Source organism: Ochotona curzoniae, unplaced genomic scaffold (genome assembly GCF_017591425.1).
Source record: "Ochotona curzoniae isolate NIBS_2020 unplaced genomic scaffold, NIBS_Ocur_1.0 contig_2210, whole genome shotgun sequence".
NCBI classification, from domain to species: domain Eukaryota; kingdom Metazoa; phylum Chordata; class Mammalia; order Lagomorpha; family Ochotonidae; genus Ochotona; species Ochotona curzoniae.
Window position 1 is genome coordinate 33,316,531 of NW_024465369.1, and position 14,496 is coordinate 33,331,026.

At 42.7% G+C, this 14,496-nt stretch overlaps 1 protein-coding gene across 2 annotated transcripts in view; it reads left to right on the plus strand.

Annotated features, from left to right (window-relative positions):
* METAP1D (methionyl aminopeptidase type 1D, mitochondrial) overlaps window positions 1-13,839 on the plus strand; it is an 82,418-nt gene extending 68,579 nt beyond the window's left edge. The window contains exons 6-10 of one of the 2 annotated variants that reach the window (XM_040971717.1): window positions 3,514-3,677; window positions 10,354-10,451; window positions 11,793-11,840; window positions 12,741-12,819; window positions 12,929-13,839. In XM_040971717.1, coding sequence (XP_040827651.1) covers window positions 3,514-3,677; window positions 10,354-10,451; window positions 11,793-11,840; window positions 12,741-12,819; window positions 12,929-13,007 — 468 coding nt within the window. In that variant the 3' untranslated portion in view covers window positions 13,008-13,839. The remainder of the gene's footprint in view (window positions 1-3,513; window positions 3,678-10,353; window positions 10,452-11,792; window positions 11,841-12,740; window positions 12,820-12,928) is intronic. The other variant, XM_040971718.1, reaches the window with a different exon arrangement.
* Window positions 13,840-14,496: the final 657 nt, after the last annotated feature.

The window sequence follows — 14,496 nt, forward strand, 5'->3', positions numbered from 1 at the left end:
TTGTGTAGAAATATAGCCAAAGATCCTTTTATTGCTATGCTGTTTCCTGTATTGTTTTGTCCTACTTAGAGTACTTGAACCATTTGCTCTGTATATATCCTCTTGGTATCTGTCCATCTCCAAATCATGTAGAAGGAGATATTTTATGAAGTGTACCTGATCAAGTCTTGTTCATGGTACACTTTTATTTTGGATTGCATCTGATTTTAGGGTTTTATACTTATTATCTCACCTAATCACCCGCTAGGAAAATTTTACTTCTTTGAATGAAATCAGCGCTTCCTTATTGATTTCAATGTGTCCAGAGAATATTCTGCTTGTATTTGTTTCTTTCTTTTTTTTTTTTTAAGTGTTTATCTATTTAATTGAAAGGCAGAGTTACAGAGAGATGGGGAGAGACAGACAGATCTTCTGTTCACCTACTCATTCTCCAAATGGCCATAGGGGCCATTTGGGTTCGATTGGGTGCAAAGCCAGGAGTTTGCTGGCCTTCCACATGGCACTTGAGCCATCCTCCACTACTTTCCAAGGCCATGAGCAGGGAGCTGCTTCAGAAGTGGAGTAGCTGGTGTCACAGGTGGCAGCTTTACTCACTGTACCACAGTGCTGGCTGCCTACCCATCTTTCTTTTCTAAAGTTTCCTGAAGACTCTTAATAAACAATTTCATTTTCAACATTCAAATGATTTTACCAGTTAAAAAAATCATAAAGCAAAGGGATATGCTTTCAAGTACCTAGAAATGTTAAGGAAACTAGGAAGCATATGGGTCATTATCTTAATAAATTATATTCATTATGAAAGATTTCAGTGAGTGAAGGACTCTGTGATCAGATCCTTTATTTTTAGTAGAAAATACATTGCATTTTACAGTTGTTTATGTCCGGTGTGCAGCACAAGAACATAGATTTCTTTCCCCTTTGGAAGTTGAATGGTTTTGCAAAACACCAGGAGAAGCCAGTAGACCTCCCTTAGTAAGTATGTGTTAAATAATGAAGGGACAGTGTCTGATGCCGTGGTTACGATGTTGCTTGGCTCCAACCACTGGTTCTTTTCCACACCAGTATGAAGCTCCAGGAAGCACGAACAAGCAAGCAATGTGCACACAGACCCATACTCGCATGCAGATGGATTCTCACACACACATGCACACCTACACACGCACTACGGTCTGTGCACCACTCCTGCCCCCAACTCTAGAAAGCTTCATTGCAACTCAGCAAGCCCATCAGAAGGTGGCCAGCCCAGGCAGAAAGTCTGTGTTCCCGGAGGACCCCCTTAGCCCCAGTCCTGTCCAACGCCATGTTAGGGGAAAAGAACTATTAAAAAAAAAAAAAGATGTTGCTTGGGATGCCTGCATACCACAGCGGAGTGTCTGCCTAGGTTGAATGCTGTTTCTAGTATCAGCTTTCTGCTAATACAAACCTTTGGAGGGCAGCAGGGAATGGCCTGAATACTTGGGTCTCTGCCACCCATGTGGATCCAGATCCAGTTCCCACCTCTCGGCTTCAGCCTGGTCCAGCCCCAGCTATTGCGAACATTTGGAGAGGAAGCCAGTGGACGAAGACCTCCGCCTAGCTCTATCTGGGTCATGTTTTTTGCATTTCAAATAATGGCTTTTTTTAAATGAATAAACTTTTAAAGATTAAAGTATTATTAATACATATGTGAGTACAAACAGTAGTTACAGATGACTACTACAGACTTCTCAAAAGTATCGTATCTCCATGTACATTAAGACATCCACAAAAAAGTCTTTGACTTTTTAAAATACATGTACATAATTACATAAATATTCACAGCTGCAAATTTTCTTGAATAATTGCTCTTATATTATCAAATTTTATTTTCATGTATATAAAATCAAAACACTTTTCTAAACTGCCAAGGGCTGTAAGTGGGAATGAATGTATAAAACACTACTGTCCTGCAAGATACTTAAGATAATTGATATGGTAGAGAAGACTTACTGTATTAACTAGGGTCTATCTCTGTATTCTGCCACGAAATTTTAGCAAGTTACTTGGCTGTGCCTCAGTTTTCTGACTTGCAAGGTGAAGACAATTGAATATGGGAGAGCATTTTCAAAATGCAGAAGAGTATACAGATCTAAGACTGTGAATCAGTGTCAAAACTGAATATCTTTTTTTAAAGTATCTTTCTTTACAATAATTTTGGCATCCTGATTTATGAGAAAGAGAAATATGAGAAATAATTAGCTGGGTCAAATTTATGTAAAATGGCAAATTCTATGCCCAGGCTTCAAGCCCTCTCCTTTATCCTCTATATTTATTATAGTGTTTGGGTATTTTTTTTTTTCTTCATAATGAATGTGTTGTCTTTCAAGATCCTATGGGAGGCCTGGCACGATAGCCTACTGGCTAAAGTCCTTTCCTTGCACACACTGGAATCCTATATGGATGCAGGTTCATGTCCCAGCTGTTCCACTTCGCATCCAGCTCCCTGCTTGTGGCCTGGGAAGGCAATAGAGGACAGCCCAAAACCTTGGGACCCTGCACCCGCATGGCCAACCCTGAAGAGGCTTCTGGTTTCTGGCTCCTGGCTTCGAATCAGCTCATCTCTGGCCATTGTGGCCACTTGGGGAGTGAACCAGCAGATGGAAGATCTTTCTGTCTCTCCTTCTCTCTGTAAATCTGACTTTTCAGTAAAAATATATAAATCTTTTTTAAAAAAATACTTCAAAAAGTATCCTTTCAAAACAAAGATCTTATAAGGCTTTTGAATCATTGAAGATGGAGAAAATTTTATTTTCTGTCATTTTACTCAATCTTGTTTATATATATGTGTGTGTGTGTGTGTATGTACTAATTATTTTAAAAATGAACCAATTTATAGTGTTTTCTGTTAACAGTTTGTTATCTAGAATATTTGATTAAAATTTCACCTCTGAACACAGGATTTTTCTATCACATATTTCATTCCCCTGCTGAATCACTGTAGTTCTTAAAAAAAATTCTCCTCTATTGACATATCTATCTTATTTCTTCCTGTCATTACTTCTCATTTCTGGTATGAAAATGGCAAATAACAGATCCAGTAAATCTTTATGAGACTGAATAAACTTTTCACTACGTTCAATGCTTCTCAGTTCTTTCAGTGTATTGTAAAAATTATAGGTCAGTGTCTTGGATGGCTAGTTTTGTTTAGTATTGTTTTTCAAATATACTTCTGTCCTCTCAGGAATAAGATGTGAGGAACCAAAATGTTGCAATAGTATTGCTAACTAGAATGCTGAAATAGCCATACTGGTGACTTATTTTTAAATTTTGCAATAATATCATTCAATGTCTTCATCTTTTGAATTTCAGCAAGGTTTCAGTATTTCTATTTCTGCTCTTTTCTCTCACTTTTTTTTTTCAATTTATAGGCAAATGAGAGAGTAATTCTGGATGGCTAAACGCATGAAGCTGCTAAGCATCACATGAACACAGTGTGTATTTAGAAGAGTAGACTTTTAAATAAGGATGCATTGTAAAATGTCTGCCTGTGTCTAGGTCTATTTCAACGGCTACCACGGGGACACCTCGGAGACATTTTTGGTGGGCAATGTGGATGAACGTGGTAAAAAGCTAGTAGAGATTGCCAGGAGGTGTAGAGATGAAGCAATTGCAGCCTGCAGAGTGGGGGCCCCCTTTTCTGTAATTGGAAACACAATCAGGTAAGCCTTGCACTGACAAGTAAAGGGAGGGTTGGCAAATGGCACTAAGGTTACTTGGTGGCTTGGTATAAAGCTGATGACATGTTTTGTGATTCGGAGCCATCATTACAGTCTGATATCAGTATGTGAACTGCCAGTGTTATTCCCTGAATTGAAGAGAAAAAAAAAGTCTTAAAAAAATTATAGCAAGGTCAGCAAAGAAACTTACCGGAGCAGCAAGCAATATTTGTATGGCTGCATTCATATGCAATATTTGTGTGGCTGCTTGACCTATAGGTGTGTGGTGTTTCTTTGCCAAAAGGCCAGCACCTAGCACACGTGGAAGAAACGCCTCCCAGGGAGTGAGCCTCCCATTTTCCTGTGGCAGGAGAAAAACAGCTGAATTGTATCCAGGCATCAAGTGGAGCAGATTCCTACAACACAAAGAGGGAAAGTTTTCCCTCCAGCAAGCTTTCCCTTCCAAACCTGCACATCAGCAGAGAGCCTGGGCCCACTGTCCTTTTTGTTGTCGGGTTCATTTCCCCTAGAAACTGTGGTTTGTTTCCTCACGGTGTTTGTTCTAGGCCAGCTTTCTGAGCCTGTGTGTTTTCTGAATTCAAGACTTTCCTTTGTAATCTGTCATCTACTTTTAGGTCTTCCCCCCCCCCCCCCCGCAACTCTAACTGTCTTGAAATAGGCAGAGTGTGTGTTTTCATTTAAAAAGAGTGTATTTCGTTAAAGATGATCACCTCAGTACCCCTTGATGTTCTGTCATCATTAATATACACCACTGAATACTTCCCATTTGTCTGAAGGATGGAAGTCTAGTCATCTTGAAAAGATGCTGCCTTTTTCGTTCGTATGCCTTCCAATCCTTTAAGAAAAAAGGCAGTAAAATATCAGTTAAATGTATTTATGGCTTTAAAAAATATTGTAACAATGTCTGAATCAAACTTTAGTAAAATCTCTTTGGGTTATATCTGAGAAGCTTTTATTGAAGACTTTGCACAAAATTGTGTTTTTGACAGTTTTAAATTATAGGCTAACTAGCCTGGGAAAAAAGGATAGTGTCTCTCTGTTCTTTCATAGGAAATGTTGAATCAGACCCCTACTGGGAAAAGAAATTTAATGCATATCTCACTATCTTACTGCCCATGAATATAATAGAAATGAATTCAAAATGCAGTTTTATTTTTGCAAATGGGATGAGTCGATAGATGCACCTCATATTTTTGAACACCTAGGGTTCAACAAATTTACTGGTGGTGCTCTTGCATTTTAACAAAATTTATTCTTCAGTGGAAGGGGGCAGAGAACACTGGATTCTTATTCAAGCATTCTATGGAGCTCTGCATTCATGGCTGTGTCTAAAGGGCATGTCAGCCTTTGATTCTCTCTGAGAGGTAATTATCCTTTTCCTGTCACGGAACAACAAATGATAGCTAACTACAGAGGCACATTTGCAGTAGTCACATTCATCAACTGCAGGAAAAAAAAAATTCAATTTAATTGTGCACCACAGCTGCACATGGGCTTTTGAGCATTTCTGTTGTTCTCCCTGTCTCGCTATTCCTCCCTCCAGATCTATTTTTTAAACTTTTTTTTTTCTGGTTATTTTTTCCCCCTTTTTGTCTCTTCTTCCATTTTTACTCTCTGTACTTTCTTGTTAAAGTAATTTTCCTTTGTGGCTCTCACTCTTTTTTCCCCATTGAAGGCTATGAATGTAGAAAATTATCACAATTACTCCTATAATTGAGCCTCTTTGTAGCAAGTGCAACTCCAGTAGCCTTTCTCCATCATGAAAATGGTTTCATTATAGGGTTTTTCATATTCCCTGACACCATCTACACAGAGGGACAGGCGTGCAGATGAGATGTGCTAGGAACAGGCTGGATCAGTAAGGTCACAGTAGGAATAATTAGCTCTGCTATGGAAAGAGCATCTAGGCCTTTTACTGCTACATAAATGTACTGTCCGTGGCTTTTAGTCACAGAAAAAAACTTACTAACAAATGGAGCTCCCGCCTACTACTTTGAAAAAAAGATTTGTATCAACACTACAATTTTCCATCATTAAGACTAATAACACGGAGGCTAGTATACATCAAGGGGAATAAAAAGAAAAATCTCACATTCAAGTGGCGGCTGGGTGCTGACCTTTGTTCTCTTTTTTTGTGTACGACTTAACTCTTTACAAAAAAGAGCCACACGCCACACCAACATGCAGGTGAACTCCAGTGTGTACTAGCAAAGCACAGCATTCAGTCGGGAAATCTGATAAATCTCCATGCAGGATAATGCATCTCATTACATATGCACTGCATTAATTCTAGGCACATTTAAAAAAAAAAAAAGAAGAAGAAGAGTAGAATTGAAAGTGACATTGGATTTTAGCTATCTGGAAGCAAAGGTCAGTTTTCACAGAGTATGAATTTGTATGTATGAGCTCCTTTGAAAACCAGACCAGTCCCAAACAACTGTACTTACAAAAAACTATGTGGGAAATAACAGACAATGAACTTTTTCCTTTTCCCCCAATACATTTCATTATTTAGATGGTTTCGGTCTGCCGCTGGGGAGGAAGTTGGCCCCGATTCTAACAAATGTTTGATTTGATGTGTGAGAGCGGTGGCTCTGGACATCTCTCTTGTACCTTTTCTCATTCAAGCAGTATCTTGAGGGAGGAAATAAAGAAATGATATTCACTTGTAAGCCAGAAGTCCTTAAAATCATTACAGCTTAAACGTTTACAAACATCCTTCAACCCGATATCATTTATTCTAAGATTTTGACTCTTGCATAGCTTCTGTCTACGGAGACACAAGGAAAAGAACATTCGTCCTGCATCGTAGCATGAATACTGCAAACGACTTTGGCAAAAGACTTCCAGATCACTGTTGGAAATTTGGAAATTTTCCTCTGACAGCTGAAAAAGAGTGGAATCTGTACAGAGATATCAGCTGAAATGATTTAACGACCAGTGTTCTCTCTGCACCCTTCGGCTTTGCAAGGGTGCCCAGCAAGCTTAGTCTTGAAGTTGTTATACTCACGCGGCCTCCACTTCCTTGCAGTTATTGCCAAATCTGCATGTTTTTTGTTGCCACCTCTGGATTATATGATCCATTCACATGAAAATATGATGAGAATGTGTAGAATCAGGCATCACAAATATGTGACAATCCAACTTAAACTTAGAGTTGTCAATGTGTCATGATAAGGGTATCAATAATTGGCTTTTAATATTTAAATCATAAGTATATGTTTTGATATTAATTTAGAACAATACAGAGCAGATTTTAGAAAACAATCCCTATTAGATTATGCACATTTAAACAATAACTGGCTCAGGCAAAATAAGTCATTTTAACGTCATCTGTGATGGATTTTTCTTGACAGCTACTGTAAATTACAATTACACTGCTCTCCGCACATGAAAGTAAGCATTGCAATAAATTATCTTTTATTTCAATCCATCATGTCTGCTTTTCAGAAACAGGAAAACCCCAAATAAAAGTTCAGCACTATTATAAGAAAAATACAGTAATTTGTGATCCAGTTTGAAACAAACAAAAAAAAATACCATTCTTTTAGAAAACAGTTATCGGCTTTCAAAAATACCATTAATTGTACTTCAAACATTCCTTGTCATTAAAGGGAATCCTTGGATTTGGGTTTGTATTCACTCAGAGAACACTGTTGATTCTAAAACTCTAGAAGGATTAAGATCAAACTCCATAACTTATCTAATCAGGTGCCATTTGAAATCCCTCACTGGAGAGGTGGCCATTGGAAGATCAGTCTTGTTAATAGAATTCATGCGAAACTGTCGGAAAACCATTTCCTTGTGCACTTAGATGTCTTTATGAGAGCACTGGCTTAAACACAGTAGTCCTCTGCCCTGGCCGAGAATATGAAAAAAGTAGTTGAAATGGATTAAGACATGGAATTCATCCAGAAAACGCTTCATAGAGTACAACTGTCACATGAACGGGAATTAAGCCACCAGCGATGGTTATAAGATACAGCTTCTTAAAGAAGAGTTCTGTCCCCACACTAGCTGAAACATGAGCTGTGATAGCAGGGCATCACTGGAAAGCAAGGCTGTCAGCTGCCTCTATACACCTGCTTCCGCCTTTTCCCACTCTGCAGACAAACCCAAACAGCCCAGCCTCACGTGCAGGCATCCTTTGGTCTTAGAGGGCATTCAATTAGAGGGATTCAGGACTGGAGGTTTCAGCAGAGAGATGCAGGTGAGAGGTTCAGGGCACGGAGATCCTTGTGTGCATAAACTGCAGCTTGCAGCAGCTGACCACAGGCAACCCAGAGCAACATCTGCCCTGCGATTTCCCTCTGTTCTCTCGGTGACACGTCTTCCAAGAGGCATATCCACGCCTCTGTCTACCCATGCCAGTTAGGGTTTACCAGCATCTATGATCTGGTAAAGGGAGAGAAATTTGCCACTATAAGTCACTTGGATTGTCTAGGAAGTGAGATTTAAACCCTACAAACAAGTAAATCTCCTGCTCCCTGTGTATCCCAAAATGACAGAAGAGACAGACCCTTAAATAGAGGTTGGAAGCACTCATGACCTGCTATCCCATGCGGTCCCAGTGGTATGCATTGAAAAGGAACTGCCTGTTTAAAAGGATGACTGATACCCCGAAAAGAGGACAGAAGTGCACAGACTGGGTCCCTGGCACTGGAGTCCTAATGGGAATACTCCAGGGGAGGTGACCCGCTCGCCCTGAGCTCTCCTCTCCGGGACATGTCCTAACCTTTAGGTGCTTGACACAGGCATTCTGCAATACTCCTGTGGCCGGAAGTTCCAGCAGGAACCTGGGAGTCAATTGTAGGAGCATGCACTCAGATATCTCTAGCTGTCTGGTAATTGCACAGCTTCTTTTATGAAGAGGAGTGAGAAGTATGGTGGGGGAGGGACCCCGAGTGTTTTTCCAGAGTGGGCTTTCTTCCGCTCCTCTCATCGGAAATTAAAATGAAGGTTGCCATTGTAACATGTTTAAGATGTGGCCATGATGCCTGCCAATCAATCGGATCCTTCAAAAAAAAACTAGAATTTTTTTAAAGAAGAAAATAAGAGAATAGTTTGTATTGAATGCTGTTTGAATCACTGAGGTTTGTGGAGTTTGAAATTTACATAATTTATGGATTTAGGTAGGATCTTTAAAAAAAATCTAGAGCATTATATCTTATTCAGCAATATCTTTTCCATTCTTCCTATCTATTTAAAAATTGTGTAGTAGAAACACTTTGGGAAAGACACACAGAAATAATCATAACTGAGTAACTTCAGACATGCAAATATTGACTTGTCATAATTGTCCTCAGTGTGGGACTAGCTCATCCATTTTTACACTGTGAGTTTTACTTTGAAATGAAATAGGAATGAGAGGCTGCCCCTCACTGGTTGCATTGTCATCTAGTCTCACTGAACATTCTTACAAGTCTAGAGATGGTTTAAAAAAATGTCCTAAAACAATGCTGGCCAGAAGCCTTTGGGTTCCTGTGGAATTCAAGCTGCAGTCAGCTGACAACTCTAGTTTGTGATGTAAAAGCTTTAATTTCATTAAGAATTGAAATAGTAAGCTTGTAAACGCCACTCCATTTGAATAAGGTTTAGGGACTTTATGCCCTTGTCCACGTGAAAATATGAACCGCTGACAGAATCCTTGTTCTTGTCTGTGTCATACCCTCAGAAATAAACCTGCGCCCCTCTTGGCTACAGGGTCTTCTCCACCTGATCGTTGAAATTTTTAAGGTTAGATTTGATGTGCTAGATTCATACAGAATTGATGGAATCCAGAATATCTACATATACAAATATCTTACGAAAGATTAAGAATTAGTCCCATGATGGGGCATTTGGTTCAGCTGTTACGAAGCAAGGTAGAACACCTGTGTCCCACAGTGTGGTGGCTGGGTTTGGATCCTGACAGTGAGAATTTCAGAAGTGAGCTAGTGAACAGCAGCTCATTCTGTCTCCCTCTCCATATCTCTTTGCCTCTCAAATAAATACAATTAAAAAAATTTAAGAATTAAAAAGGATCGACACTAGCTTCTCTTAAGCATCATCATGATTAACAACCATTCTTTATAAATGTTGTAATACTGTAGGGATTGAGTGGAACTCCCAAATTATCAATAAGTTTTGGAGTGTTTCATAAATACTGACAAAGCAGATCTTGCCTTCTGTGTGATTATGTTTGCGAACTGCATGATGGTTTTGAAATAGATTAGAATAAAGGGAACCACAAAAGTAGCAAATCACAGTCCTTAATTTTAATGTTTTCTTTCAGTTGGATTACAAATAAGTAGTAATTTTTTGTGAAACCCCATGGAAAGCAGACAGCTTATGACTTGTACCGTATGTACACATAAGTGCACCAGTCTGTAGGTGTGTGCATGTGGTCTGAGAGCAACTTGCTCTGCTAAGGTCACTGACTCAAACAACTGCAGCTGCTACATAATCTTCTTCCTGTATCCGAGTGGAGTTGTTACAAGCAACTGTGAAAAGTAAGATCATTTCAGTGTGATGAAAGCATGTGAATACTACCTGACTCTCAGCAATATGGATTTTTTTTTCTTTTTCAGATGTGATTTTAAAGTCATTTTGTTTTATATTAGTATGGATTAAGCACTTACCTACTTTAAGCATCTTTGTGTTGTTTTTACTTCCAAAGCCGTATAACTCGACAGAATGGTTTGCAAGTCTGCCCACATTTTGTGGGACATGGAATAGGATCGTACTTTCATGGACATCCAGAAATTTGGCATCATGGTAAGGAAATTGATTTGGAAACTGTATACTGAATAGGGTCAGAAGAAGGTGATTTTAACTCCTGAAGCTCTTCCTCTACCTTTGAATTTTGATTGTCCTCTGAGTGTTTGTGTGTGTATGTGAGAGTGTATGTGTATTGAGAGGGGAGATTTGTCTGCTTGATTTGAACCAGCACATCACTATGTTACTGCACATTACTAAGTTACTAGATCAGAGCCCAGAAGTTTCATCCCAGAGTAAGGCTTATTTTCCTCTTTGTCTTTGCCCAAAGGAGTGCATGGCTTTTAAGGCACAAGGGAAATTTGTCTCAAAAAAAAGTTCCTGGAGACAAAATGCCACTGCATCAACTCCCAGCAGCGTGCACATATGACTGTTTTCTGTTTTTCTTTCCCTACCCCCTTCTCTAACCGCTGGCTGTTGTGGTTAAACTTCATTACATCCCACACAGCGCTGACAGCTGATGTAGTTCGCAGCATGTACTCTTTAGTGATTTCTAGATTATGACCACCCTGTGTTCCTTCCCAGAGCCTCCTGTGTGGCACTGCCTGGGAGAAGTTCACTTGCCTGGTCCTTCGGTGGGACTGCAGGGCCTGAGGATTTGGACTAAGATGGGAGGCCAGCTCAGTGGGCTGCCCCTCTTCCGTTCCCCCCACTGCAGGAGGAGGGGATGGGGCTAGGGGGCAGGGCACACCTGGAAAGTCATTGGTTCTGGGGGAAAATTACTGGTTCTGGGCCCTTGATTTTCACACTTGAGATGGACTAGGCCCCAGTGGAACTGGTGCCAGGAACTACCCCCTAGGGGATCCCTGGAGATTGGTAAGACAGAACTCCCAGCAGCCCCAGCAGGAGCTCAGAAAAGGGCCAGGGAGCCACACAGAAAGAGCGGTAGAGGGAGCCCAGTGCCCTACCCCAGCGCCTACACTCTCAGGGCTTTGTGCTATCTGTGTATGCTTGCCCCGGGCTTGCTTCCTTTCTGGGGCTAGGAGTGTGAGTAGGGCCTGTAATTCCCTTGGGCCTAGAGACCTAGCAGCAGGTGGCCGGGTATGCGGTTGGGGTGAGGTGGGGGGCATGGCAGCAAGGCAGGGAGCTGCACAGCTGTCTAAATCACCCTGGCTGCCCCTGTCAGGCCTCAGTACGTTTCTTTGGTCGGGGAGGAGGGAACAGGGGAAGGGTCCTCTGCCCACAGCCTAGAAAATACAAACTAAGGCCCCGGGGCTCTGTGCATGGCCACTGTTTCCTCAAAAGCAGAGCAGAGTGACCACTTTTTAAGTAACCCCACCCTGCTCTGTTTCTGGCTGTCTTCCTATTTCCTGCTCTCACCACCTCATTTTCTGTTGGCAGCAAATGACAACGATCTACGCATGGAGGAGGGCATGGCATTCACCATAGGTAATACTGGGCCCCCTCCTCCCCCAACCTTGATTCTTGGCCGGAAGCTGGCCCGGGCCCGGCAGCCCCAAGAAGGACTAATAAACCCAATCATCATAATGAAATAATTCGGATGCATAGCAAATCTGATTAAACAGCATCTTCGAGCCCCGTCTTCCTAAATCAGATACTTACCAACACATTTAGGAGAAGGCAGGAGGCCAACCTCTAATTCTGTTACCAGCATAATGTGGCGTTCGGGTGTGTGTGTGTGTGTGTGTGTGTGTTCATTAACACCCAGTAACTAGAGGCAACTGCATCCGTTGTGCCCTGTCAGCGAGTGGCACGTGTGCTCTGGCTTTGGTGTGACAAGAGTCTGATGGCGTGATTGGTGTCACCACCAAATCCCAATCACCTAGGGCCCTGAATTCAGCGGATTTCTGACTGTGGGACTTAATGGAGAAGCAATTAGAGTGAAATAAGAAAATTGTTATTTGCTCATTAATGAACATTTTGAGCGTGTTTTAAAAATTTAAATATTTTTAAAAACCGACTGGTATTTATAATAAGAAGGACTGGTGTTTGGGTGGTTATTATCCACGGGGTCCTAATTAAGGCTTGATTAAAATGCCCTTATTTCTCTAAAAAAAAAAAAAAATCACAAACCAGGCAACTTCCTTCATTTTGTATGGCTGCCGTAGCAGCTTTCCTCTTCCCACTGTTTGGTTTGTAGTGCGTCCTGAACGGGGCGTTAATTATCAGCCCTCCCAATGACAACAAGAACCTGTGGGGGAAACATTTGAGGGGTGGGGGAGAACCTGCCTATTCTCTCCCCTTAGTTCCCCTCCCCCCAATCAGCAGAAACAATGTTTGACACGAATCTGATGAGGTCACTGCCGTAAATATTTTTGCTTCTTTCAGAGCCCATTATCACCGAGGGATCTCCTGAATTTCAGGTCCTGGAGGACGGGTGGACTGCGGTCTCTCTGGACAACCAAAGGTGTCTGCTTTTCTGCCCCTGCGCTTTTTAAAATCTTTAGGGGAAGTTGGGGGGTGAGGTGAGGAGGTAAGCGCTGCGTGCCTGCTGACCACGGCTCCACGCGTTTCAGGTCCGCCCAGTTTGAGCACACGGTGCTCATCACCTCGAGGGGCGCACACATCCTTACCAAGCTGCCCCACGAGGCCTGAGGAGCAGCTGCGGCCCAGAGTGAGGCATGCTGGAAAACTTTGGGATGGAGCTGGGAGCCGGCCACCAGCGTGGATGCGACCTGTGCTGGCGTCCTGGAGAAATGCCCCCAGGCTGGCACCCCTGCCCTGCCCCCTGGAAGTGAACGGAGAGCCTGCTTTCCCTTTGCCTTGTCTTCTGCTGAGTAAAAGCCCCTCTTTAAGATGCCTGTGTCTGCACTGCTTTCATCTCTAAGAGACAAGGGGGAGAGGGTGGCCTGCTGGTTTGTGAATCTCCACTTCAATGTGCAAACCTGTTAGCTGCGAATTTTTGTGAATGTTTTTCTTGTGGCTCAGACGCTAGGGATCCCAGGTGCATCCAGAGGGCAGCACCTGCTCCCATGCCCCTGGCCCTTCATTCATTTCCCTTGGATCCGGGCTGTGCTGTGAGAAGAGCTGTTCGCAAATACTTCCTTAGCTGTGGATTCCCAGTGGATCAGGCCCATCATTGCTTCTGCCAATCCAGAAATACCAACTATTCCTGGGCTGGTGGCTGCTGTTCCCAGGGAGCATGCATCCGACCCTGGGACCCCATCCTTGACGTGGAGTCTGAGACCCTCCTCTTGGCCCTCTCCAGCCCCCGTCTCTCCCTCTCCCACACACCAAATCCGCAGCTGCACCAGGAGTCAAAAACCTGGGCTGCCCTTGTACAGAAGGCACAGCTCTGCGCAGGCAGGCTGGTCCCCCAACAGGACTGGCCCTGAATGACTCCAGGCTAGGCTGGGGCCTGGGTGGGGAGGTGCACAGAAGCCAAACATTCCAGAGAGCACTCTCCCATCCCAGCAAGAGGAGATAGGACCACATAGCTGGAGGATTCACTTCTCAGTGCAGCTGCGACCTACCCTAGCAGAAACGAATTCAAGGTTTCCTGGCCTCCCATTCCAGCCTGGAGTACTCTGCCTTGTACTTGCTCCCCAGATCTGTTCACACCTGGGCACCTGGGTAGGGAGTCCTGGAAGGAAGCCTATGGTTCAGGAACTAGTCCACTGAGAGTGCCTTGGCCGCCAGCAGCTGTACCAACTCCTGTTTCTACCAAGAAGGGGTCGACCAAAAATGGCTTGGGCTTACAGTGGTCACTTGGGCATCTTCCAAAAGTGGCTTCGGCTTACAGTGGTCACTAAGGAAGTGTAACCATGTGGAGATGCCAAGACAGAGGATAAGTCTGGTCATCCGGGGTGGGGAAAAGAACTACCTTGTCTTTGCCACACCTAAAGGGAAGGGGTGAGTGGGCAAGGAATTGGAAAACAGGACAATAAGTTGGTGTGGAAAAGTGATGGATTCTAACTTCTGCTTGAATTCAAGGTTTTCTGAGCTATCCAGCACCCCCTTGTTGCTCAGTTTCTCTGTGTTTGGGGATACGGGTTTTGATTGAGGTGATCCTGATTCTAATGTGCTGGAAAAGAGGAGGAGCTGTAGATTTACAAGATTCCTGGGGGTGGGGGTGTAGTTTTGG